Genomic DNA, 24,629 nt, shown 5'->3' on the forward strand with positions numbered 1-24,629 from the left:
GCTTTGATCTTGGCTCCCTTTTCTGTACAAAAATCAGCTCACCCTGGCCAGGCATTGTTGGGCAGTAAATAGTTTGCATCTTTTCTGCTTTGCTGCACTCTGTGATTTGTTCAGCCACGTGTCTGTGGCTCTTTTGTGGAGGTGTCACTGCTCCTGTGAGCTCCTGTGTGCAGGCACAGCAAAAGTGATGTGTCAGGGCACAGCACTGAATGGAACCCAGCCCTGGCAGTGGGAGGTGCACACAAGGGGTTGTTGTTGTTGCTTTTTTCTCTGGCAAATCTCCCTAAAATTGAGTTTGAAGCCTTTGCTTTGGCTGTGGCTGTATGGGGTCAATACTGTTTAACAGCTGATGGTTGTGCTGCCAGTCAGAGGGGCTGGGAAAATGGGAAAACAGGGAGAAAATGGGAAAAATCTCATGAGAGAGCACAGGTTGTGAAAATCCTGACCTGGCTCACTCTGTTGTGATGTGGAAGGAGGGTTTTGCTGCCTGTTGTACTGCAAATGTGTCCTAAAGACATAAGCATCCTTTATATTCTGTAATCTTCCACCAGCCAAAAACCCCCTCACCTCTGTTCTGCTGAGGATTGTTTCTTTAAAGGAAGAAGGTTCATTTTGCTGCTGAAGGAAGAGTGAAGGGCAGAGGGTGCTGGGAAGGCAGGGCTGGCTTTGGCAGCTCCTGTGTGAACCTGTGCCATGAGATTTGGCCGGGGCAGCTCCTTGCAGAGCTCATTAAGTGCTGCTCATCAGCCAGGCCTGGGATCTTGCAGTGCCTCTGCACTGGGGACGTGCTCAGCAGCGCTTTGCTGCAACCTCAGAGGCCACTGAAGTGCTTTAAACAGACCCTGTCCTGCAGGATCCACTGAGGAAACAGCACATCCCCATCTTTACCCGTTTTCCCAGTTACTCCTGATGGTTATCTGTGCTTTTTCCTTCGTGTTCTTAAGCCTCTTTATTTTCTCCCATTTGCTGCCAGGTCGTGGTTGTGTGACACCATTCCAGGGAGTCACTCAGTGCTTGGTGCCTGCACACACCTCCTGACAGAACAGGGCTCTTCTCACCCCATCCCACTGCTGCTGAAAATGTCTCTTTCCCTCAGTGGAGTGGGAAGTTCACGTAAACAATGGGAATAATATCAGTGATGCCTCCTCTGTTGAGTCCACCTCCAGCCTTGCCGTGGTGCGAGCAGAATGTCAGGCACATGATGAAAACACAGATTACTGACTCCTGGAGCTATTCTTTTTGTGCTGTGGTGAGTCACTGTGCCTGGAGCAGGGAGAGCAATTACCTCTGACTCAGAGAAGGAAGGAAGAGCCTGATTTTCTGCTCTGAATCCAGGTAACTCAGTCACACTGACAGATCTGATTCGAGCACTGTGTCAGCCCAATTCCAGTGTGTGTTTCATCCATAGCAACTTCCTTTTTCCCCTGCTTTTCCCCGAGTCTGAAACGCTGATGTTCTTGTGCCAGCACTGACTCAAAGTGAGGTGTGTGCAGTTGTCAGACTGCTGTGGGCCTGCTGCAGCCCGGGGAAAAGGTCACATCCCACACCTGCATCTTCTAAAGAAAGCAAGCTCTGTTGCTGGGCTCTCTTGAACAGAACTTGGTTTATTTTCAGCCCCAAGTGGCCGTGGGGAGTTCAGCCTCAGAGCTGGAGGAACAAGGTGTTTACAGAGTTGTTTCCTCCAGCTTTGCATTTGACACTTGGATTCTTGGCTCCTCTTTGGCTGTTCCATTTGCTATTCCATGGAGCTGCTGAAATCCATTTTCTCCAGTAGGTGCTGTGCAAATTCCCCTGGATCAGTGCTGTGGAGTGAGACATCCACTGAGGAGCCTGGAGGCTGCTCAGGCACAGCCTGTGGTGCCTTTTGCTGTCGGAGAGGAGCAATCCTCACCTGCAGCTCAGCCTGTCACCCTGAATTCCCTGCTTTTCAGTGCTCTTCACTCTGCTGCTCCAACCCTGCACAAATTCTTGCCAGATCTATTCAGTCCTTGCTGGTGCTCCGCAACTTTCCCAGAACTTTTGTCCCTTCAGCCCCCAAATTTGGGATCTTGAATCAACCACTTAGGGATGTGCTGCTGCGAGGTCTCAGGGCCTGCGGTGGTGCAGAAATGCTGCCCAGGGAACGATTTTCCTGGCTGAGCAGCTCGGGGGAGGGCTGTGTGACACCGGAGCAGGGGCTTGGCTCGGCTTTTCCGCTCCCACCACTTCCCGGGGCAGCGGGAGGCAGAGATAAAGGGCTCCGAGCTGCCGTGGGGAAGGGAGGGCCCTGCTCCCTGCAGATCCCTCTGCTGATTGCCGAGCTGAGCTCAGAGCGGTGGTGGGGGGCCCAGAGGAAGCTGCAGTCACTTCTCAGCAGGAAGGAAAATGACCACATGGAAGGGTGGTTAGAGCGGGGGGCAGGGGACAAAGGGAACTTTGGCACTCGGGGATTTGCCATGGCGTTGGTCGCAGGGCAGGGGGTTCTTACAAGTGCCAAGGTGCTTTCCATGCCTCTTTTAATTTATATTTTTAAGCCAGCACAGCGGTGTGGTTTATTGCAGCCCTGTAAATACTCAGATCACTTGAACGTTGTGCCTGGAGATGATCCCATGGAGGGGCCTGGGTCAGACATTCTGGATCTGAGATCCTTCCGCTTGGATTTTTCAGTGTTGGTACTGCAGGACTGCCTTGTTGTACGTAAACATGTTCATCCAAAGCCCTCTCTGGGATTCTGGGAAGTGAGAGGGTCTTCATGGAGCAGGAAATAGTGGGGAATTAGGAGATTATTGTGTATTTTTAAAATCATCCCTCTCTGGTCTAGCCACCCTTGTGGTATCAGTGTTTTCTTCAGCCTGATTCTGACTATAAATGAATTCCCTCCCAGGCTGTAAGTGGAACAAAGCTGACATGTGAGGCACATCCCCAGTGGCTCCATGACAGGTGTCCCTATCCCTGCTGTCCCACAGGATCCTGTGACCTTGCGGACCACAGGAAGGCCAGGCCCAGGTGCTCTCACGTGGCCACAGGGAGGGACCTGCCAGGGGCTGCCCTGTGATTGTCACCAGCACGTGGGGGACACAGGAACACAGCTGGGACCTTGGAAAAAAGGATGGAGATGGGTTTGTCTGCTTCCAGGCTGGCCAAACAGAACTTCCTGGATCTGCATTTCTCCCCCAGCTCAGGGCCAGCTGCTGATGTTGTTGCCTGCCCTCGTGAGCTGCTTGTGCCCTGCAGTGACATCTGAAGGGGCAAGTCCTGCTCCGTAACCTGCTCAGGTTTGTTTTCCTGCTGAGATTCCTGCTGGCAAGGAATTCAGAAGCCAGTTCCTTCAGGATCCTTGCTCAGCAGCAGCTGGGGCTCCACTGAGATCCGTGACAGGCCGTGGTGGAGCCAGGGCAGGGAGCAAAGGCCCCTCTCAGGGCACTGACACTTCTCTCTCAGGACTTTTTGAGTGACTTTGGCCGAACCTTTTTATCCTGCTGGATTCTCCTGTGAAAGGGGCCCCCGAGGCCGTTCCTGAGTGGGCACTTCAGCAGTACCACAATCACGTGGCTGCTGTAAAACACATGGGCACGACATTCCACCAGACATTCCAGCATCCAGCACAGCTCAGTGGCCAACTCCTTCCTCTCCAAACATTCTTGTTGCCTTTGCTACCTGCTCCCTGCAATTGGAAACCCAATTTCCTGCCCTTTCATCCTCTGCTTTTTTTTTTTTTTTGATCTCAGCCTGGCGGCTGGTGGGGGTTTTATCTATTTCTGTTTTCTTGTCTCAGGCAGCTTTTGTCCCCACGCTTCCACTTCCTGAGCCTGCAGCTGGGGAGCAGCGAGGTCACATGTGGGTGCAGGTTGTTTTTTGGGGAGCTGAGGGAAGGAAAGATGAAGGTGGAAGCAGAGCCTTGCAGCCAGGTTTGTTTGGACAAAGGAGAGTGGAGGGAGGGTTTGGAACTCCAGTCCCAGCTGGGGCATGGGACCTGGCTGGAGTTGAGATGTGCCTCTGGATGTCCCAAGTTTTCCATGAGGTTTCTTTGCTGCTGGAGGTCCTGAGGATGAGTGAAATGACCCCAAAGGCTCCTCATCCCTTGAAATCCCAGAATCCCAAGATGATTTGGGTGGGAAGGGACTTTAAACTTGTTTATTCCACCCCTGCCATGGCAGGGACACCTTCCACTGTCCCAGGCCGCTCCATGCCCTGTCCAACCTGGCCTTGGACACTTCCAGGGATCCAGGGGCAGCCACAGCTGCTCTGGACACCCTGTGCCAGGGCCTGCCCGCCCTCCCAGGGAGGAATTTCATCCCAATATCCCACCTAACCCTGCCCTCTGGCAGTTTAAAGCCATTGCTCCTTGTCCTGGCACTCTCTGCCCATATAAAAATTCCCTTAGCAGTGCTGCTTTCTCTAATCATCTCTCCTGCTCTGCTCCACACGTTCCACTCATCCTCTCCTCCCAAATATTCCAGGAAAACGCCTCTCTGTGCCCAGTTTTTGATGGGAGCAGAACTGAGCCCACAGCTTTGGGTCACAATGGATCCCTGCCCACGACTGCTTGGGTTTCCTTCAGGAATGAAGTCACCAGCTGCAGGCATGTCCCTGTATCCATGTGGGAATGTGACTCCTGTCCTTCCCCCCACACACGTTCAGTGTCCCTCATTGGCCCAGAATGTGTCTCCAAGGCCTGGAGCTGGGATCACATCATCACCCTGAGTAATAACTCGCTGCTGACTGTTTCCTGGGAGGAAAGGAAAGGCAGGAAGGAAAAACAACAAGGCTCAAAATTTCCACTCATGACCAGAAAAAAAAAAAAAAAGATGGGGAAATAAAAGGAAAGCGTGAATCAGAGGAGCTGGTTCATTCAGGAACACGGAATTCTACAGAGCAACGAGGACCTGACCTCTGTAGCAGGAGCTTTTATGCTCTTTATTTATTTGTTGTGGGACAGTTTGGCATAAACAGAGGCAGAGTACGTGACAACATTCCTGACTTTTTGTTCTGAGCTGCACCAACCTGGCAGAGGCTGAAATCCAGTGGGTCCCACTGAGCACCTTGGGGCTCCTTGGCCTGGATCCAGCCGTGTTTCCCTGCACTGGGTGTCTGGGGAAGCGCCCCTGGGGGTGGCATCGCAGGACACCTCTGGGCACCTGTGAAATCCCTGTCCCCAGGGGGGACCGACGAGGCTTCACCAGCGAGGGATCCACGGATGGACCAGGGGAGAGCAGGTAAAGCACCGGGGGATAGACGGACAGATGGATGGGTGGAGGGATGGATGGATGGATGGAGGGATGGATGGATGGATGGATGGATGGATGGGGGGGGGGTGGATGGGTGGATGGATGGACTAACAGCAGGATGGATGGAAGAAGGGACGGCAGAGTGGATGGAAGGAAGGATGTACGGACAGAGGGGATGGACAGACACACCGTCCGCTCCCGCCCGGTGCGGGCTCAGCCACACGTGACCCCAGGCCCCGCCCCCGCGCCGCCAAAGGGGCGTGGCCTCCCCGCTACGAGGGCGCCCTCCCTGCCGGGGGCGGGGCCAGACGTGACGCCACGCGCGCCGGACCAATGGGAGCGCGGCTCTTCGGGGCGGGCGCGGCCGCCATTGGCCGACGGTGATGTCAGGGCGGCGCTGGGCGGGACCCGGCGGGGCAGAGCGCGGGGCCGCCGAGGAGCCGCGGGTGCGGGAAGCGACCGGCACCGGGCGGGACCTGATCGGGGACACGGCAGCGGCACCGCGGGGACACGGCACCGGCACCGCGGGGACACGGCAGCGGGCGGGACCGGCTCCGCGGGGACACGGGCGGCGCTACCGCGGGGACACCGGCGCTTGGCGGGGGCACCGCGGGGACACGGGCGGCGGTACAGCGGGGACACGGGCGGCGGTACCGCGGGGACACCGGCGCTCGGCGAGGGCTCCGGCCGGGCGGCAGCTCCGCTCCGCTCCGCTCCGAGCATCCCCGCGGGGATCCGCTCCGGGGCTCGGCGGGCGCTGCGGCCGCCCCGGCGCTGCGGCAGCGGGAGGCGGGAGGAGCCGCGGCCGCGGGCATCGTCCTGCGGCTCCCTCCGGGGTTGTCCCTTCCAGAGCGCGGCTCTGCCCCCGCGTCCCCCGGCTCAGCCCCTGCGGGTGCCCGGGGTTGCGGGGGAACAGCCGGGGATAGTTGGGGGTACGGCGGAGGCTGAGCCGCGGCATCTCTTGGAGGAAGGTGATGGAGCCGCTGACGCGGGACCCCGCGGGATATCCGCTTTCCTCCCGTGTGTTTCAGGTGAAAGACGAGTTCTTGGAAATCCGCGTTACGTCCCAGGCTGTCCAAATGCCAGCCCCCACCCTGCAGCCTGCCCAGCGCCGTGAGTAACCTTCACTGGGGAGGACCGTCTGTTACTCTGAGTAGGAACTGTGCTCGCCTCGTGCTGCTGGGTGAGAAATTCTTCTGGGGGAGGAGGAGGAGAAGGACGGCAGTGACACTCGAAGCCTGTTCTGGCAGAAAACCCGCGGGAGCCTTCGCACTGGAATTCTGCAGAGGGACGGTGCCGCTGGAGGAAGCGGCAGAGCCCTGGCGGCAAGAAGAGCCTGAGTGGGATCATCTCTAAAAGCCAAGTCCTCTCCCCTTAGCGTTCCTTCACGCTTCCGTGTCCTTCACTTCATCTGGTTTTCCCTCTGCCCCGTCACATCTGTAGGAAAAGATGCACTAAGGGAGGAAAGCCCGGGTCCTGCCTCGGTGGCTGCTGCACCTCACAGCGCTGGAGAGGAGCAGAGCCAGAGGGAATTGCTGCCATTCCCAGCTCCTGCTCCGTGTCCCCCGTCCCTGGGCGCCGCTTGATGGGGATCTCTGCTGCAGCAGCGGCCTCTGCACTGCCGGGCGGGCGAGCAGGGCTGGCACGGCTCACTCCTGGATGCTGGGGAGGCCGTGTGGGATAAGCTGCTGGCAGAAGATCCCTCCTGGAGCAGCTGCTGGCTGTCAGCCCACCGAGCCAAGGGTCAGCAGAGCCTGTCCTGCAGCATGACTTCCAAGCTGGAGCAGAAGGAGACCCCCCAGGCCAACGGGGCCGTGGTGCCCGGGGACTGCCTGGCCAGCCCGGAGCCCTCGGATTTCCTGGGGCCCGACGGCCCCGGCGTGGAGGTGGTGGTGCTGGAGTCCCGGGCCAACGCCAAAGGGGTGAGGGAGGAGGACGCCCTGCTGGAGAACGGCAGCCAGAGCAACGAGAGCGACGACACCAGCACGGAGCGGGGCCCTGAGCCCGCCTCGCCCCTCAAGGAAACCTCCTTTTCCATCGGGCTCCAGGTGCTCTTCCCCTTCCTGCTGGCAGGCTTCGGCACGGTGGCTGCTGGCATGGTGCTGGACATTGTGCAGGTAGGGCTGGGGCTCCCCTGGGCTGGGCTCTGCGTCCTGGCCCTGCGCAGCGGGGCTCTGTGGGGTAAAGGGATGGGGTAAGGGAATGGGGTGAAGGGGTGCCAGGGCTGCGTCAGCAGCAGGGAGGGGTGGGAAAACAGTTCCCTGGCGAGGGGGAGATGGGGAGCCCTCCATCAGCCTGTCCCCACCCCGGCTTTGTAAATGAAGCGGAGTTAATTGAAGGAGATGGGAGGGATGTGTGGGATGGAGGAAGGAGAGGACACTGGCTCGGAGGAGAAGCTTCTGCCTGGGAGCTGAGAGCAGCCCTCCGTGCATCACAGCTGGAGATAAATCCCTTCCCCGCTGCTGCCTGGTGACATCCCAGCCCCAGGGACTGCTTCCTCCCGTCCCTTTCCCACCTCGGGTGCTTGCTGTGCCTCGTGCCAGCCAGGTTAATGGTTCTCTCAGTGTTTCCCAGACCGTGTGGCTCATTCCAGAGCTTCCTGCACCACTTCCTTGTGCTCTGGAGGCATCCAGGGATGACAGGGCGAATGGAGAGGGCTGTGGGGCTGATTTTTAGGAAAGGCCAGCGGGGAGGGAGCTGGCAGTTACCTCTGGATGAGACCCAAGGTGTTCCCCGTGGCAGGTGACGCTGTGGGAACGTGCCAGCCCGGCTGTGTTTCCATGTGGGAATGGAGGCTCCTGTGCTGGTCTCTACCGCGTTCCCCAGGCGTGCCTGGCAGCAGATCAGCTTCTCTGCCCTCCATGCCAGGCTGGGCAGAACCTCCCACCCTGAGGCACAAAACTGGGCTCATCCCTAGGTTTTGGGGCACTCCTGGGACGGGCACTCAGCCCTCTGGGAGCTGTGGGCAGCCAGAAACGCTCTGCTGGGAGCTGCCCTGTGTGCTGGGCTGGGGTAAACAAGCCCTGGCGGTGCGGGCAGAGAGAGGCTCCAGTGTCAGCCCCGTGTGCTGCTGGCAGCTGGGATCAGCCCAGCGCCGTGCTGGGAAGTCACAGGGGGTTTTTTTGGGATTTGTGGGCGGTCAGGCAGACACTCCTCCTGCTGTCCTGCCCAGAGCAGCCGTTTCCCTGCGTGCCTTTGAGCTCTGCTCATCCCTGTGGCCTCCCTCGGTGGAACCTGCTGGGAGGTGACTCCAGACAGGAAAGGCTAGACGGGGGAAATTAATCTGGGGGAGATTTCCCAGAATCGTTTTTTTTGAAAAATAAGGACGTTTCGAGCTTGTTTTCCCTTCCCTTCCCCTCGTTGTCCCTGCACACCCAATGCCTGGCTCCTCTGGAAGTTCCCCAAAGTGATTTGAGCCCAACCTAAAGTTTTTCCTGGAGCAGGCACAGCCCTTGTGGCCAGGCAGGGCTGGGAGGCTGTGGCCGCGTTCTCCTGCCTTGATTATTATGGCCTTTAGGAATAAAACTTGGGAATTCCTGTTTCCCCACAGCAGCTCAGCGTGTGGCTGGGCAGCCTGTGCTGCCAACAGCTCCAACTCCCTCCAGCCCTGCGATGAAATGAGCCACGGGGTGGGGAAGGGGGATGATTCTTCCAGGACCTCCAGCAGAGCCAGGTCCAGTTCACCCCTCCAGGGAGACCCTGGGATCCTGGGCACATCCTGAAGGATCCTGTCTGCTCTGCTTGCCTCCCTAAAAACCAGCTCATTTCTGTATTTCTGTGCTTCCCAGAGGGGCTGTTACAGGGATTTTAACAGCTCCGTGTCCTGAACTGAAATTCTTATTTCCTCTTTCCCTTTTTTCTGGCCTTTTTTTTAGTTTAGGGTGGGGTGATTTTTTTTGGTTGGGTTTGTTGTTTTTTTTTGGGGGGGGGTGTGGTTTGGGTTGTTTTGTTTTGTTTTGTTTTGTTTTGTTTTCTGCCTGACTTCCCCCAGCAGCCTGGCTGTGGTTGTCCCCGCGCAGCCACACACCGTGGGCACTCCTCTCCAGAGGGAGCTTTGTTCCCTGCAGGAGCCACCAGGACCTCGGAGCCCCCCGCAGCCTCCCGGCTGTTGGATAACATGTCAGATGAAGAAAGCTGGCAGGAGCCCACGGGTCCTGCTCTCTGCGGCCAGCGAGCTGCTGAGCTCTGCAGAAACCTCCTTGTTTTCCTTCCCCAGGGATGGCTTTTCTTCCTTTCTCCCTGCCTTGCTCAGGGAGGCTCCAGGCTGCACATCAGCCTCCCCTAAAGCCTCACTTACAAAGCCAGGCTTGGGAGAAGGTGATGGAGAGTTGAACCGGTGCCTGATCCTGCCCCTGGGAGCTCTGGAAGTTGTGCACAGCCAATAGTGACAATGGTGGAGTGGCTCTGGTGACACCCAGCTCGTCCTGGGTCCTGCCAAGGGGAGCTGGGGTGAGGGCCTCACCCTGGACACGCAGCAAAACCATCCCAGAGCCTCCTAAAAATAGACTGGGGAGAGCTGAGCTGGGCTGGGCTCCTGGAGGTGCCTTAAAGGAGGCACAGCCCGAGCTGGGTGAGGAATGTCAGGGCTCAGATCACAGGGAATCCCAGAATTTAGGCTGGGAAATCCTGCCAGGATCATGGAGTCCCTTGTCCCCAGCCCAGAGCTCTCAGTGCCACCTCCCTGGGCACCTGCAGGACTCCAGACCTCCCTGGGTAACCTCAGGAGCCTCATCCTGCAGCAGGGAGAGCCTTGGGGTTGGGAAATAGCTGAGACATCTTATCTGTGCCCCTGAGGGTCAGCCTGGCATAAAATCCCAGAGGGTTTGGGTTGCAGGGACCTTCAGGCTCATCCTATCCCATGGCAGGGACACCTTTCCTCATCCCCAAAATGCTCCAGGCTGAATCCAGCCTGGCCTTGGACTCTGCCAGGGGTGGGGATCCACAACCTCTCAGGGCAACCTCACCTGGCCTTACCAAGCTGCCACAAACACCAGGAGGGTTTTTATTACTGGGGAAAACACCTTTTCCCTTTGAGGAAAAATGACGCCCAGCTCATCCAGCTCAAGCTTGCTTCCACTTTTCTCCCCCAAGGATATTTCCAGGGCAGCTTGAATCTGGTGTCACAAAGCACCAGGAAACTGCAGCTTGTTGGCTCAGAGGTGGAGGGTGGGAAAACAAACACAACACGACTGAAGTCCTCCCTCACAGGACGCCGGTAGGCTGGCAGGTGGATGGGTGTTTGCTGATGTCTTTCCTTGTCCTGGAGAGAAATCCCTGTCCCTGGTGAGGGTGGCAGAGTGGCAGTGCCAAGGACACAAATCCCTGTCCCTGGTGAGGGTGGCAGTGCCATGGAGGGAGAAATCCCTGTCCCTGGTGAGGGTGGCAGAGTGGCAGTGCCAAGGACACAAATCCCTGTCCCTGGCAGGGTGGCACTGCCAAGGACACAAATCCCTGTCCCTGGTGAGGATGGCAGGGAGAGAAATCCCTGTCCCTGATGAGGATGGCAGGGAGAGAAATCCCTGTCCCTGGCGAGGTGGCACTGCCAAGGACACAAATCCCTGTCCCTGGTGAGGGTGGCAGTGCCATGGAGGGAGAAATCCCTGTCCTTGGTGACCCTGGCACTGCCAAGGACACAAATCCCTGTCCCTGGTGAGGGTGGCACTGCCAAGGACACAAATCCCTGTCCCTGGTGAGGGTGGCAGTGCCAAGGTCACAAATCCCTGTCCCTGGTGACCCTGGCAGTGCCAAGGTCACAAATCCCTGTCCCTGGTGACCTGGCAGGGTGGCAGTGCCATGGAGGGCTCTGTGAGGGCTGCAGCCTGGCACAGGTGACATTACAGGTGCCCTTTGCAGGCAGAGCACTGCACAGTGACTGAGGCCCAGCACAGCCCCAGTGGGATTCCCGTGCTCTCAGGAGAGATTTTGGGCACTGGCAATAAAAGCAGGGCAGTGGGGTTTGGGTGGCTCACAGGGCTGTTTGTCAATGGCATTAAATCCTTTTTATTTTTTGGATTTTGGAGCAGTTCTGTGTTTTCAGCTGCTCCCCTGTCAGGCTGTTTTCACTCCCCTGCAATTACTCTTTGTTTATTTCCTAAATAACCGTGGCTGCCTCTGTGCCTCAGCCCCGGGCAGCTGGAGAGGCAGAGGAGTTGGGAAATGCCCGAGTTCACACAGGTGGCAGGGAAAGGTGGCCTCAGTGGGCTGGGATTTGGATTAAAATATGTTTATATATTTATATTTGCAAGACACACACAAAGGAAAGGCTCAGCTGTGACTGACCAAACTTCAGCACTCAAACCTGCCAAAAACGGCGAGTATTGGGCAAAGCCTCTCCATCTCCCCCGGTTCTGGCCTCTGGGTGTGTAAACATTTTGTCACTGGTGACTCTTTGGGGGATTTTTCACTGAAAGTTGCTGGCTCAGAGCAGGTTTTTGGCTTTTTTTCTTCAGCAGCATCATGTGGTCGCGGCTGCAGATGTCAGGAAGTGGGAAAAGCACTGCAGAATTCCCAGTGTGGCAGCAGGGAGGGCACTGGGATGTCTGCTCGGGGCAGGGCCAGGTGTCAGGGGTGACCACGAGTGGGTGACACTGTTTAATGGTTCTGTTCAATGCTTTCATTTCATGGGCTTTCACCTGGCAGCACTGGGATGTCTTCAAATACGTGACCGAGGTGTTCATCTTGGTTCCTGCTTTGCTGGGCCTCAAGGGGAACCTGGAGATGACCCTGGCATCCCGCCTGTCCACAGCTGTGAGTGTCCAGGGAGTCAGGAGGGACAGGGATACCTGACCTGGGAGGGTTTGTGGGTGTGGGTGGTGGCTGGGCAGGTAAAGCCCCCAAATCCCCTGTGTGGATGGCAGCAGGCCGTGCTGGGGCGGTGTTCTCACCCCGCTGGGCCGATGGCATTTGAAGGATTAATGGTCCTTAAGCTTTGCTGACGGTTCAGTTCCTGCTGCTGGGGGCTGGCTGGGATCCAGCTTTTCCAGCAGGAGCTGGGAGCAGGAATGTCACCAGAGCAGGAGGGAGCCTGGGCACAGCTGTGGGGCACAGAGGAGCTGGCAGGGAGGTTGGCAGGCTCCCCAAGGGATGGAGAGCAGAGCTGGGCCGTGATCCTGCTGGGATTCACCAGGCTCTGGGAGGACAGAGCTGCCGTCCCCGGGCTCTGGGAGGACAGATCTGCCGTCCCCGGGCTCTGGGGGGACAGATCTGCCGTCCCCGGGCTCTGGGAGGACAGATCTGCCTAGTCCCCGGGCTCTGGGAGGACAGATCTGCCATCCCCGGGCTCTGGGGGGACAGAGCTGCCGTCCCCGGGCTCTGGGAGGACAGATCTGCCGTCCCCGGGCTCTGGGAGGACAGCTGGGGCAGGCTGCAGGGACAGAGGCTGAGCTTTGTTCGCCCCCTGGCTCAGGGAAACAAATCCCTTTGTTCTGGCTCCCTCCCCATTGTTGGGATCAGGACAGGACCCTCGCTGTCCCAGCCGCAGGGACCTTCTCCCTGCTGGCCCTGGCCACCTCCAGGGGGACAGAGGCAGCGCTGGCACCTCTGTGTCCCCTCCTGGGGCAGCTTTTTGGCAGAGGAGCCGGGCTGTGGCCAAGTCAGGCGTGCAGAACTTTGCCCAGTCCGCCCCGGTGGCCGCAGGAGGGTCACGGGGACACCGGCACACGGAGCTCCTGTCCCTGGGCTGGCACCAGCCAGGCTTCGGCCTCTGCCTTCCCTCCTGTGCCTGTAAAATCATGGAATCACGGGATCGCTGAGGCTGCTAAACACCCCCAGGGTCACCCAAGAGCCTCCCAGTGCCTGCGGGAGGAGGATTTGTGGTCCCAGGGCTGTGTGGGGAGCTCCCCTCTGCCCGGGCTGCATCCCGAGCTCTTCCCTCAGGGAAGCGGCCTGGAGTGGCTGCTCACACTTTGGGTTTCTAATTAGTGCTGCCTTAAGGCACCTCAGAAATTCCTTTCAGAGTTAAGAGGCAGAAGTCCCCCCTCGGTTAAAGGATTAAGATCCTGTTGCCCGGTGACTGCAGCGAGGTTATGTTAATCCCAGCCTAATTGCCGTGTGGCTGGAATTTTAAGGTCAGGCTTCATCTGGGGCTCGAATTCCTGTGCTGCATGTGCTGCTCCAGTCAAATTTTTGTTGGTTTTTTTCCCCCCATTCCTTCCTCCTCTCTGCCCAGAATGATTTGCCCCAGAGTTGGGGGGATCTCAGTGAAATGAGCTGACAGCTCTCAAAGCAGGGAGAGCAGGGGGATTAATTCATCGATGATTTCTTGTTTTCCACCTGAGAGGAGGAAATCGCTGCTGTGCTGTCGTGCACAGGTTTGGTGCTCTCGGGCAGCACCTCCAGCGTGCATTTCCCACTCCAGTGTTTGAGCCTCTCCCTTGTTTCCTGACTTTATCAGCTCCTAATGATGCAAATTAGAAATCAATTTATCCATTCTTCCCATGAAGACCCTGGAGGTGGCAGGGAGGAGCAGAGCCGCTGCCCTGCAGCGATTCCTCTGGAATTTTTTGGATCCTACCCCAGGACTCAAAGCAATCTCCATCTCCTGCTTATCCCAACCAGCATGCCAGGTGGCCAGGTGACCCCTGTGCCACACCGCCCGCTCCTCTCCGTGTCCCCACGTGGCACCAGCCTTGTTTGCTCGGCTTTTCCCGGGAGCAGGAGGGTTTGCTGCCCGCTCTGCCCCACGTGCTGCTGCCCCAGGCTGACCCGAGGGGCAGCTTGACCCCAGCCAGAGCCAGCCCTGCAGTGAGTTCCATGAAAAATGCAAGTTTGTGGCCGCAGGGGCACTCGCTGCTTTTGCAACGTCCCCGTGGGATTTTTTGGTTGATGTCGGTTCCCCTTCACGCTCCCTTTCCTGCTGGTTTATTCTCCTGCAGGAGCTGAGGGGTTGAGGTCCCCTGGCAGGCAGGGGTCTGGCTGTCGGCAGGTGTGAAGGGCTGCCGGGCTTTCATGGTGTCTCCTTTCCTCCCACAGGCTAATATCGGCCAAATGGATACGCCCAAGGAGCTCTGGAAGATGATCACAGGGAACATGGCTCTGATACAGGTCAGGAGAGGGCCGGGGAATATCCACAGCTGGGGCCAGCCCGGCTCGGGCAGGTGTGGGAGGTTTCAATCCCCGGGTTTTGCCGTTTGCTCTCAATGTTCCGTGGCTGACGGGGGAGGAAGTGGCACCTTTGTGGCCCTGCAGGTTGGACTGGGTGTTTCCACGCTGGATTCTGATCCCTCTGGGTGGGGTTTCCCTCACAGGATAAAAATAAAATCATGGAATGGTTTGGGTTGGAAGGGACCTCAAAGCTGATCCATTTCCACCATCCCAGGCTGCTCCAACCCTGGGCACTTCCAGGGATGGGGCAGCTTCTCTGGAACACACCCTGGGCCAGTTCTGGTGTCTCGGTGACCCTGTCTGCTCTCCACCCCCAGGTCCAGGCCACCGTGGTCGGCTTCCTGGCCTCGATTGCCGCCGTGGTGTTCGGGTGGATCCCGGACGGGCACTTCAGCCTGGCCCACGCTGTGCTGCTGTGTGCCAGCAGCGTGGCCACTGCCTTCATCGCCTCGCTGGTCCTGGGTGAGAGTGCTCACTTCCTGGGCACTGGGAATGTCCCCTCCTGGGACCCCGGGCACTGGGAATTGGAGATTTCCTGTGCTGACAGGCACTGACCCCCTAGGAAACTCTCCGTTTGACCTGAGACCTTCGAAAAGGCGTCCAAAACTGACAGATAGCACTGAGATGACGGGCGTGCGGTTTGGATAGAAGGGTGTGATATCACATAGTAGAAAACTTTAAGTTTAAGTTATATATATATAAAAAAATAATAATGTAACATATATATATTACTATATATACTATAACGTTATATAATATTACATAATATATATATTATATGTAATTGTGTATTATATATATTAATATATATTAGTAATATATAATTATATTGCATTAGTAATGTAGATCATAATATGTATTACTAGATATACTATACTATTATATGCTATTATATATTATTATACATATTGTATATATAATATATATTATAAATTATATGTAGTATAATATATATATTAGTATATATTACTATAGTATTATAGTTACACCATCTTGAGCATTTAATCCCAACTCTAAAAAAAAAAAAAAAAAGATTAAAAACCCAACAAATTTAATGGTGCCCCATGTGAAGATCAAACTCACGACCAGTCCACCCCCTCTATGCCCTTTTCCCTAAAATACTCACCTCCCCTTGGCCTTATCCTGGTTTTTTTGGTTTTTTTCCCTCTTTGTGGGTGCAGGCATGATCATGATCGGGGTGATCATCGGCTCCAGGAAGATGGGGATCAACCCTGACAACGTGGCCACGCCGATCGCTGCCAGCCTGGGGGACCTCATCACGCTGGCCCTGCTCTCGGGGATCAGCTGGGGCTTGTACAAGGAGCTGGGTGAGGAGAACCACAAAAACCTTTGGCCCTTGCTGTGCCTCCCTCTCCTTCCAGCCTCTTCCTCTGCCCTCTCTGTCCTCTGGGTGGGTGGGATTCCTGCTCCGGAGCTCCCTCAGTTCAGGTTACAGGTGGGAATGGATCTTCTCACTGCCTTGTACACCTCCTCCTCTCCAGGCGAGGTGCTCAGGGAGATGTTGGTCCCTTCCAGGTGCTCGGCTGGGGCTGGAGCAGTGGGAGAAGGCAGGTTTGGGTTCCATCTGCTGAGCTGGCAGCTCCAGCTGGGGATCCTCGGGGCAGGGCTACAGCTGGAGGCTCCCTCCTCCTTCCTCCTCCTCCTTCCTTCCTTCCTTCCTTCCCTGGGATGTGGGGCTGTGGCTCGGGCAGGTTCATCCAGGGGTGAGGGAAAGCAGCACTGGGAGATCCTCCCGGGAGTGGGAGGTGGGAATTGAGATCTCACTCAGATGTGCTGGCGGACAAATCCAAATGAGGGCACAGCTCACCCCTGGGAGAAGGAACCACCAGAGATTGTCCTGCAGAGCCAGGCCAGGTTTCCCTGCCCTTCCTGGAGCTCCTGAGGGACTTGGCTTTGATTTCTCTGCTTCTCCTCCGTCTTCCCAGAGAGCAAAGCCTACGTGAACCCCTTGGTGTGCGCCTTCTTCATCTCCCTGCTGCCCATCTGGGTGATCATCGCCAAGAGGAATTCCGCCACGCGGGAGGTGCTCTACTCGGGCTGGGAGCCCGTCATCATCGCCATGGCCATCAGCAGGTGGGGCTGGCCCCGGCCCCAAGCTCTCCCCGGGGTGGGAATTCCAGCCCCGTGGGTTTCTTGTCTTCTTTGCTTCGTGTTAGAGCCGGGGTGAACACACGGGAGTCGTAGTTTCGTGTTCAGACTGAGGGTTTATTAATTCTTGTCTATTACAGTCTCACCAATCTAACTAACTAACTAACAGGGTAGAAAATTAATGCCTCTAACTCTTTCCACGGTAATTTAAGCATAAACTATCCAGTAACAATGTGACACCTATATTATTTATACTTTTGACCCAATAATGACCACCCAAGGCCTGCAGTGCGCCCCTTTTTCACCCAGTTAGAAAAAAACCCACCCAAAACCAAGAAGAAAAAGGTGAAGAAGAAGGACTTAGACAATGCCCCAAATCCTCCATTTTGCCCCATATATATTACTATGCACTAAATCCCCAAATTGTAAGTTTTTCACCGTGTGAGATCAAACGATTCTATTCAAACTACGCCCCCATAATCCCGCTGAGGACCACTGACCACGGACTCTGGGGATGTGCTGGAGATGTTCTCACCCTCAGATGAGGCTGCAGCAATAAATAATGCTTTGGAGGGTCTCTGGAGTGGTCTCGTCCCTCTCAAAGTCCAGCTCTGACCTCTCCCATCTCCCCCTGCAGCGTCGGGGGCCTGATTTTGGACAGGACGGTGTCGGACCCCAACTTTGCTGGCATGGCAGTTTTCACACCCGTCATCAACGGTGAGTCCTGCCCCACCCCTGGGACTGGGATTCTCTGGGATTTCAGCACAGTAATTCTCTTTTTAGGGTGCCAGGGGTGCACAGGTTCGGCTGCTCCTGTGCAGGTGGAAGGCCTGGGAGGTTAACCCCTAAAAAACCCACATTTTTGGGGACTTCTTCATTTCCTTAGCAGACCAAAAGAGACTTTTCTCTCTAAAAGAACTGATGGAAGACTGTTTTATAGGTGGTAAACTGACCCTGAAACTGTCACACCTTGTTCCTCCTGTCTGGTGGAACAGCCCCATCTTCCAAAAGATTTGCCTCATGGCACCTGGCAGCGCAAAGATTTGTATTTGCACCTTAAGAGTCAGGAAATCTGGTTGGTTCTGGCATAAAGTTTTCACCTCCTTTCCAGGAAGACTCATTTTTTAAATTCTTTTTCTTGCAATAGGTGGAGTTAATTCCGAGCCCAGGGCATCTTGTGCTGGTGGCTTCCACAGTTTCACGTGAAAAAAATAATGGTTTTGCAATTCCTGTGTCTGTTCTGGTGCCTGACTCACCATTTTTGTTTCATGCATTCCTTCCACCCCGGGCTGCAGTAACAGAACTGCTTCGCTTTCACTCCGGGGCCTGAGGGGGAACAGCCACAGCTTTGTCCCCAGCTGCAAAATTAGCATTGGGGTCAGAAACCAGACTGCCCTACATAATCCCAGGCACTTGCAGGTCCGCTGGCTGCTGAGAGGAGCTCCTGGAAGTGTCTGGGCCGTGCCCTGAGCTCTGTCTGTGCCCTGCAGGTGTGGGTGGCAACCTGGTGGCAGTGCAGGCCAGCCGCATCTCCACCTACCTGCACATGAGTGGGGTGCCTGGAGACAGCCCTGGCACAGCCCCTCGGAAGTGTCCCAGCCCCTGCAGCACCTTCTTCAGCTCAGGTACAGCTTTGGGGTGCAGGGCTTGGTGCCAGCTGAGCTCCCCGTGGTGGTGGCTGCAGTGTTGTCACAGCTTTGTCACAGCCCAGGGGGGCTCAGCCCTGCTCGGGGCTGGTGTTTCCCTGTCCTCTGCTGGGTGGGGAGATGTGCATGTGGAATATCCTGAGCTGGAAGGGACCCACAGGATCGCAGGAAATCCTTCCAGGATCATCAGGTCCCAGCTGTGCCCCATGCCCAGCTTGTCCCCAGCCCAGAGCTCTCAGTGCCACCTCCCTGGGCACCTGCAGGACTCCAGACCTCCCTGGGTAACCTCAGGAGCCTCATCCTGCAGCGGGGAGAGCCTTGGGGTGGGGAAATAGCTGAGACATCTTATCTGTGCCCCTGAGGGTCAGCCTGGCATAAAACCCCAGAGGGTTTGGGTTGCAGGGACCTTCAGGCTCATCCCCGGCTGGGTTGGAAGAGACCTCCAAGGTCACTGAGTCCAACCCTAACACCTCAATTATGGCACCAGGGATGATCCAGAGCAGCTCCTGGCCCTGCAGACATCCCAAAATCCCTGCCAGCCTTTGGTGAAACTTCCCAGGGTCTGGCCCAGATCTATCAGACCCCTTTGAGTTTCCTTGGGGCTCAGCCCGATGGGGACTTAATTGGAGAGAGACAGCTTCCATCCAGTTGTCTGAAAAGTACTTTTAATAATACGAAAAGTATCATTAATACAATAATAATTATTAATACAACAATAATAACACAAAATATTATTGATAATAATTATAACAAACAATAAGCGACAAACAAAGCAGCACAAGGGGCAAAAGGCACGAGGCCAAAGGTGGGGTCCAGGGGCAGAGAGGGGTAGTTGTACACCCCGGTGTGGGTGGGGAGTTAAGGTGAGGTCTGAGGGAAGGGTCCAGTGGGGGAGAGAAATTAAGAATATTAAAATTCTTGCACTAAAAATGAACCTGTGATGACACAGAGAAGTGAGAACTTTCTGGTAACAGTTAGCATAGAGGGCATGTCGATCTGCCTTCTGCTTGTGGCACTAAGGATGGGCTTTCTCAAGGCACTTTTCCCAAGGTTTTCTTTCTCCACTTTGGGTCGTGGAATCACTGGCTGGTTTGGGTGGGAAAGGGGACCTTAAACCTCATCCTTCTCTCCCAGCTTGCCCCCAGTCCCTGCCCAGCCTGTCCTGGGCCGTTCCCAGGGTGTAAAGCAGGCCTGCTGTCCCCTTTGCAGACGTGAACTCCCGCTCTGCCCGCGTGCTCTTCCTGCTGGTGGTGCCCGGGCACTTGGTGTTCCTCTACACCATCCACTCCATGCAGGGGGGACACACCACGCTCACCCTCATCTTCATCGTCTTCTACATGACAGCAGCGCTGCTCCAGGTGAGCTGGGGACCCTCGGGGGGCTGGGCTGGCTCAGGGGGTGTCACCTGCTCAGGTGTGGGGACATCTTCTCCCTGCCTGAGACATCCCTGAGTCACTCCTTGCTGGACACACAATTTCTCCGTCCTGCCCTTCTTGGGGGGTTTAGAATCTGCTTTTTGTCTCTTTTAAGTCCTTTTGATAGCCAGAGTATCCCTCCTGGGGGGTGATTTGGCAGTTTGGAAAGGGCTGGTGGTGAAAAAGGGGATGTGGAATTTGCAGGGAATGCGTGCCCTGTGCTGCCCCTTTCCCCTGGCGGTTCCTGGAGCTGTGGGAGCCCACAGGGATGGCTCTGGTGAGGGACACATGAAACCAAAAGCTTGGGAGGATCCTCTGCAGATTTTGCCTGGTTTTAAATACCAACATGAGCCTCAAGCTTGTCGTGGTTCGAGCTGAAAATTCAGGTGCAAAATTGAGACTTCTTGGTGGTGAGGTGCCAGTTTAAGCCCAAATTGGGTGGTGAGAGGAAGCTGAAGGAGAACAGGCAGAGACTGGGAAGGACACAGAGGATCTGGGATGCTCAGGGAGCCACTGAAACTCTCCAGCTCCTCTTGGAACTGCACTTGTTGCTTTGGGGATGCAGCACTGGGGAAGGTGCTTCCAGCTCCGTGTTTTGGGATGTGGTTGTGCTTCCTTGAGCCAGGCAGGGCTGATCTGGAATTGCAGGGCTCAGGATTTGATTCCCTGAGCCAGGCAGGGCTGATCTGGAATTGCAGGGCTCAAGATTTGTGATTCCCTGAGCCAGGCAGGGCTGATCTGGAATTGCAGGGCTCAGGATTTGATTCCCTGAGCCAGGCAGGGCTGATCTGGAATTGCAGGGCTCAGGATTTGATTCCCTGAGCCAGGCAGGGCTGATCTGGAATTGCAGGGCTCAGGATTTGTGATTCCCTGAGCCAGGCAGGGCTGATCTGGAATTGCAGGGCTCAGGATTTGATTCCCTGAGCCAGGCAGGGCTGATCTGGAATTGCAGGGCTCAGGATTTGATTCCCTGAGCCAGGCAGGGCTGATCTGGAATTGCAGGGCTCAGGATTTGTGATTCCCTGAGCCAGGCAGGGCTGATCTGGAATTGCAGGGCTCAGGATTTGATTCCCTGAGCCAGGCAGGGCTGATCTGGAATTGCAGGGCTCAGGATTTGTGATTCCCTGAGCCAGGCAGGGCTGATCTGGAATTGCAGGGCTCAGGATTTGTGATTCCCTGAGCCAGGCAGGGCTGATCTGGAATTGCAGGGCTCAGGATTTGTGATTCCCTGAGCCAGGCAGGGCTGCTCTGGGCATTGCAGGGCTCAGGATTTGTGATTCCCTGAGCCAGGCAGGGCTGATCTGGAATTGCAGGGCTCAGGATTTGTGATTCCCTGAGCCAGGCAGGGCTGCTCTGGGCATTGCAGGGCTCAGGATTTGTGATTCCCTGAGCCAGGCAGGGCTGCTCTGGGCATTGCAGGGCTCAGGAGCCGTGGCTGTCGTGGCTCTTGCAGGTCCTGATCCTGCTCTACATCGCGGACTGGATGGTGCACTGGATGTGGGGCAGGCACCTGGACCCCGACAACTTCTCCATCCCCTACCTGACGGCTCTGGGGGACCTGATCGGGACGGGGCTGCTGGCCCTCAGCTTCCACGTGCTCTGGCTCATCGGGGACCGCGACTCCGACGTGGGGGATTAAATCCCGCTGCTCCTCCTCCTCCTCCTCCCCTTTGTGGCTCCTTTGCTTCCCCCTCCTCCCTCCTCCTCTCTCTCCTTCACCTTTGATACTGGATCCTCATTATTTTCAATGGGGATGTTACGTGGTTTATATTTCAAGCCGAGTTTGTACAGAAGATCTATCTAGTTCTAGGGAGGACAAACAAACAAACAAAAAGTGTAAAGAGACAATCACTAAGTGCAATTTTCGTCGCAGTCGTGTCCGAACCGAGGCTCCAGTGAAGTTCCTGCTCAGCCAGATGGTGCAGGGAGCCCCCCCTGCCCACCCCCTCGAGGTGAAGGGCTGCTTTTTTCGCTTCATAAGCGTTTTCAACCCTGCAGGTCCAGCTCGGGTTTGTTTGGCACCTCCTTGGCCGAGTACAACCTCATGGCTGAGGGACCCCTGCCTTGGCTCCCTGGGGCTCCCACATCCACAAGCGGGGAGTGTCCGTGAGGAGGATGGTGAGGAAGGCTCCTGTGTCACCCCGGGGGTGTGAGTGAGCTCATGTACAGCCCCAGCCCCTGGCTGGGCTCTGCTGGCAGCTTCAGGCTCCCTTTTCCACCCGGCGCAGGGCTCAGCGTGCTGCTTCTGCCCTGGAGAGCCGAGCTGAGCTGCTCGGAGCTTCCCCCCGAGGGGCTGGGAGCTCTCCCCACCATCATCCTCCCCTCCAGCTGCCGGGGATCCTCGGCAGGAGCTGCTGGAGCCCTCCTGGGCTCTGGCTCCTCGTGCTGCTCCATTTCCTGGCTCTCCTCAGCACAGCTGACCTTCCCGGGGGGGGGTGGATGGACAAACAGCTCCTGGGTTTTGTGCCCAGGGAGGAGCATTTTTGTGGGGAGGAGCGTTTTGCTCCTGCTGTGTGTTAGGAAAGGGATGTCCATGGGTCTCCACGGGATTTCTCTCCCTGCAGAGGTGCCAAACAGCTGGAAACGCAGGCACAGCTGGATGGCTGGAGCCCTGTGGCACAGCAACCCCCCTGCCCTGGTGTAAAACCTGGGGCTGGGGTTCTGGGAAGCCCTGCGAGTGCAGGGTTCCCTCCCCTGCTGCTTCCCCTCCTGCTTTTTTGTGCTGTTCCCATCAGGGGCTGGCCGCAATTCCTTCCCTTCCCGTTAATCCGAGCTGGGAGGGCAGCAAAAAAACCCAGAGCTGGTGCACCCAGATGGGCAAATCAAGACCAAAGTTAGTCCAGGATCACTGTCCCAGCCCAGGGTCTGGGTGCAGAGCTGGGACACCCCGAGATGACGGTGCTGGAAGAGAGGGTCAGGATTCAGGAGTTGTGGAAATCCACGGGGGCAGGTGGAGCCACACCAGGGCTCCTGGCTGCTCCGGGCCCTCTCTGGAGCTGTGGAAACCCTTCCCTGCTGCTGGAGGTGTGCAGGAGGCAGAGGTGGGCTCCTGGCTGCTCCTCCTCAGCCCCTCAGAGGAGCAGGTTTTGTATTTTTTGAGATGATTTCCCCCTTTTTTTCCCCTTGCTAATCCAACATCGGACTCCCCCCTCCGCCTCTTTGCTCCGTGTCCTGTGTGGGGACAGCTCTGATCCTCCTCTCTCCACTCTGGTGACATTTCACAGATCTCCTCTGGCCAGAGCTGTGCTCAAAGTCAAAAAAAAAAACCCAACCACAAAACCAACCCTGTCCCCGCTGTGCTGTGAGCTCTCAGCCCAGGGGCTTCTGCAATATTTTCGGGAATATTCTCAGCTGCTCACCTGATTTCTCTGCCTGATGTTGAGGAATTAAATGCAAGATTTCCTTCCATTAACACTTCAGCTTTTATGGATGTAGAGAGAAACTCTGCTGGCCTTTCTGGTGTCACATCACCACTGAATCTCCCAGGAAAAGATTCCCTAGAGGAGGAATCTGCCTCTCCTGCTCGGGTCTGGAGAGGGATCTGTACATTCAATATGGTCAAAGGTGTGCTTGGGGAATGGTCAGGGAAGAATTGAAAACTGAGGAATATTGATGGAAAAAACCAAAAACAACAAACCTCTTCCCACTGGTTGCACTCCGATGCATGCCTACTCCACAGCTGCCTGCAGATGAAAAATCCTGGTTTACTCTTTTATTAAAGGAAAAAAAAAAAAAAAAAGACTGTCTTAATTATTTATAGTTCCTATAACTGACAGATGTTGACCTAATGGATAAATTATATTTGGTTAAATAAAGATGACATTTATTTATGTGGACTGTGGTGTTTTATTTTCCCTTCGGGTTGAAGGCCTCTCTCAGGTTTTGAAGCTGATTTGAGCTCGGGCTGAAGCTCTTTTGACGGGAGAGTTACGAAAATCAAACAAATCGCTGGGCACGAGGCAAAGTGGGCTTGCTGCGAGCGCCAGGTGACCTCGGCCGTGCCCTGGGGGCTCCCAGCAGGAATCCAGGTGTTTGTTCTCCGGATCCAGAATCCAGGTCCTGCTCCCCCAGAGCTCCTGACACGTGGCCTGTGCCTCTATCTGCTGATTTTATGGAACAAAAGGGTTCTGCACCTTCTGGGTTGCAGAGAATTCCCTGCGGGAATTGGTGTTTCCCTGCAGGGCTGTGCCTCCAGCTCGCCCAGAGCAGGATCTTGGTGCAGAATCCCAAAGCAAAGCCTTGGCACTGGGGAGCAGCCCCCCAGACCCTGCTGGTTTCACACACTGGGGTGAACGTTGGGGTGCTGGGGCACGGCGTGGGGGCATATCCTGCTCTCCTGGGCCTGGGGGGTTGTGTTGGCATTTTCTCTTTGGGGGAAGGAGCAGGAGGTGCAGAGAGAAACAGCTTGGGGAAATGCCAGCAATAGGGGAGCCTCGTTTAGAAATGAAAATGGGTTGGGAAGGGGAGTGTTTGTGCATGTTGTGGGGCTGGATCCGGGGATGTGTGGGGCTGGGGGGGCAGGGGGCTGGATCTGGGGTGCACAGGGCAGGGTCTGGGGATACAGGGGATGTTCAGGGCAGAGTTTGGGGGTGTATGGGGCTGAATCTCGGGGTGCAGGGGTCAGGATTGGGGGGTTCAGGGGGTGTGCAGGACAAGGGGTGCATGGGGCAGGATCTGGGGACACAGGGGATGTGCAGGGCAGAGTTTGGGGGTGTATGGAGCTGGATCCGGGGGTGCACGGGCTGAATCTGGGGGTGCATGGGACAGGATCTGGGGGTGCAGGGGATGTGCAGGGCAGATCTTGGGGGTGGATGGGACTGGGTCCGGGGTGCACGGGGCTGGGGGTGCACAGAGCGGGATCTGCTGACACGGGAGATGCGAAGGGCTGGATTTTGGGGGTGCAGGGGTCAGGATCCGGGGATGCAAAGGGGTGTGCAGGACAGGGGATGCACAGAGCAGGATCTGGGGACACGGGATGTGTAGGGCAGGATCTGGGGATGCACAGAGCAGGATCTGGGGACACAGGGGATGTGTAGGGCAGGATCTGGGGGTGCACAGAGCAGGATCTGGGGGTGCACAGAGCAGGATCTGGGGGTGCACAGGGCAGGATCTGCTGACACAGGAGATACGCGAAGCCGGATCCGGCGATG

General features: G+C 56.3%; 1 protein-coding gene across 4 annotated transcripts; it reads left to right on the forward strand.

Annotated features, from left to right (window-relative positions):
* Positions 1–5,631: 5,631 nt before the first annotated feature.
* Positions 5,632–23,309, forward strand: SLC41A1 (solute carrier family 41 member 1). 4 transcript variants are annotated; one of them, XM_066203928.1, is made up of 11 exons: positions 5,632–5,653; positions 6,239–7,324; positions 11,847–11,954; positions 14,178–14,249; positions 14,627–14,771; positions 15,491–15,637; positions 16,256–16,403; positions 17,056–17,135; positions 17,909–18,043; positions 19,274–19,422; positions 20,933–23,309. In XM_066203928.1, the coding sequence occupies exons 2-11, from the start codon at positions 6,974–6,976 to the stop codon at positions 21,116–21,118; spliced, it is 1,521 nt and encodes a 506-aa protein (XP_066060025.1). In that variant the 5' UTR covers positions 5,632–5,653; positions 6,239–6,973; the 3' UTR covers positions 21,119–23,309. The 4 variants fall into 4 exon arrangements, with proteins under 4 accessions (XP_066060025.1, XP_066060023.1, XP_066060026.1 ...); XM_066203926.1 differs by having other exon boundaries at positions 5,645–5,834; XM_066203929.1 differs by lacking the exon at positions 5,632–5,653 and adding an exon at positions 5,847–5,857.
* The last annotated feature ends 1,320 nt before the right edge of the window (positions 23,310–24,629 follow it).

Source organism: Chamaea fasciata, unplaced genomic scaffold (assembly GCF_029207755.1).
Source record: "Chamaea fasciata isolate MVZ Bird 193981 ecotype frontalis unplaced genomic scaffold, bChaFas1.0.hap1 SCAF_25, whole genome shotgun sequence".
Lineage (NCBI taxonomy): Eukaryota > Metazoa > Chordata > Aves > Passeriformes > Sylviidae > Chamaea > Chamaea fasciata.

Bases quoted from the DNA above. Each gene is read 5' to 3' on its own strand.
- SLC41A1 (XM_066203928.1), top strand. From the start codon at position 6,974: ATGACTTCCAAGCTGGAGCAGAAGGAGACCCCCCAGGCCAACGGGGCC. The intron at 15,638-16,255 runs GTGAGGAGAACC...CCGTCTTCCCAG, and splicing joins GGGCTTGTACAAGGAGCTGG to AGAGCAAAGCCTACGTGAAC. The intron at 19,423-20,932 runs GTGAGCTGGGGA...TGGCTCTTGCAG, and splicing joins TGACAGCAGCGCTGCTCCAG to GTCCTGATCCTGCTCTACAT.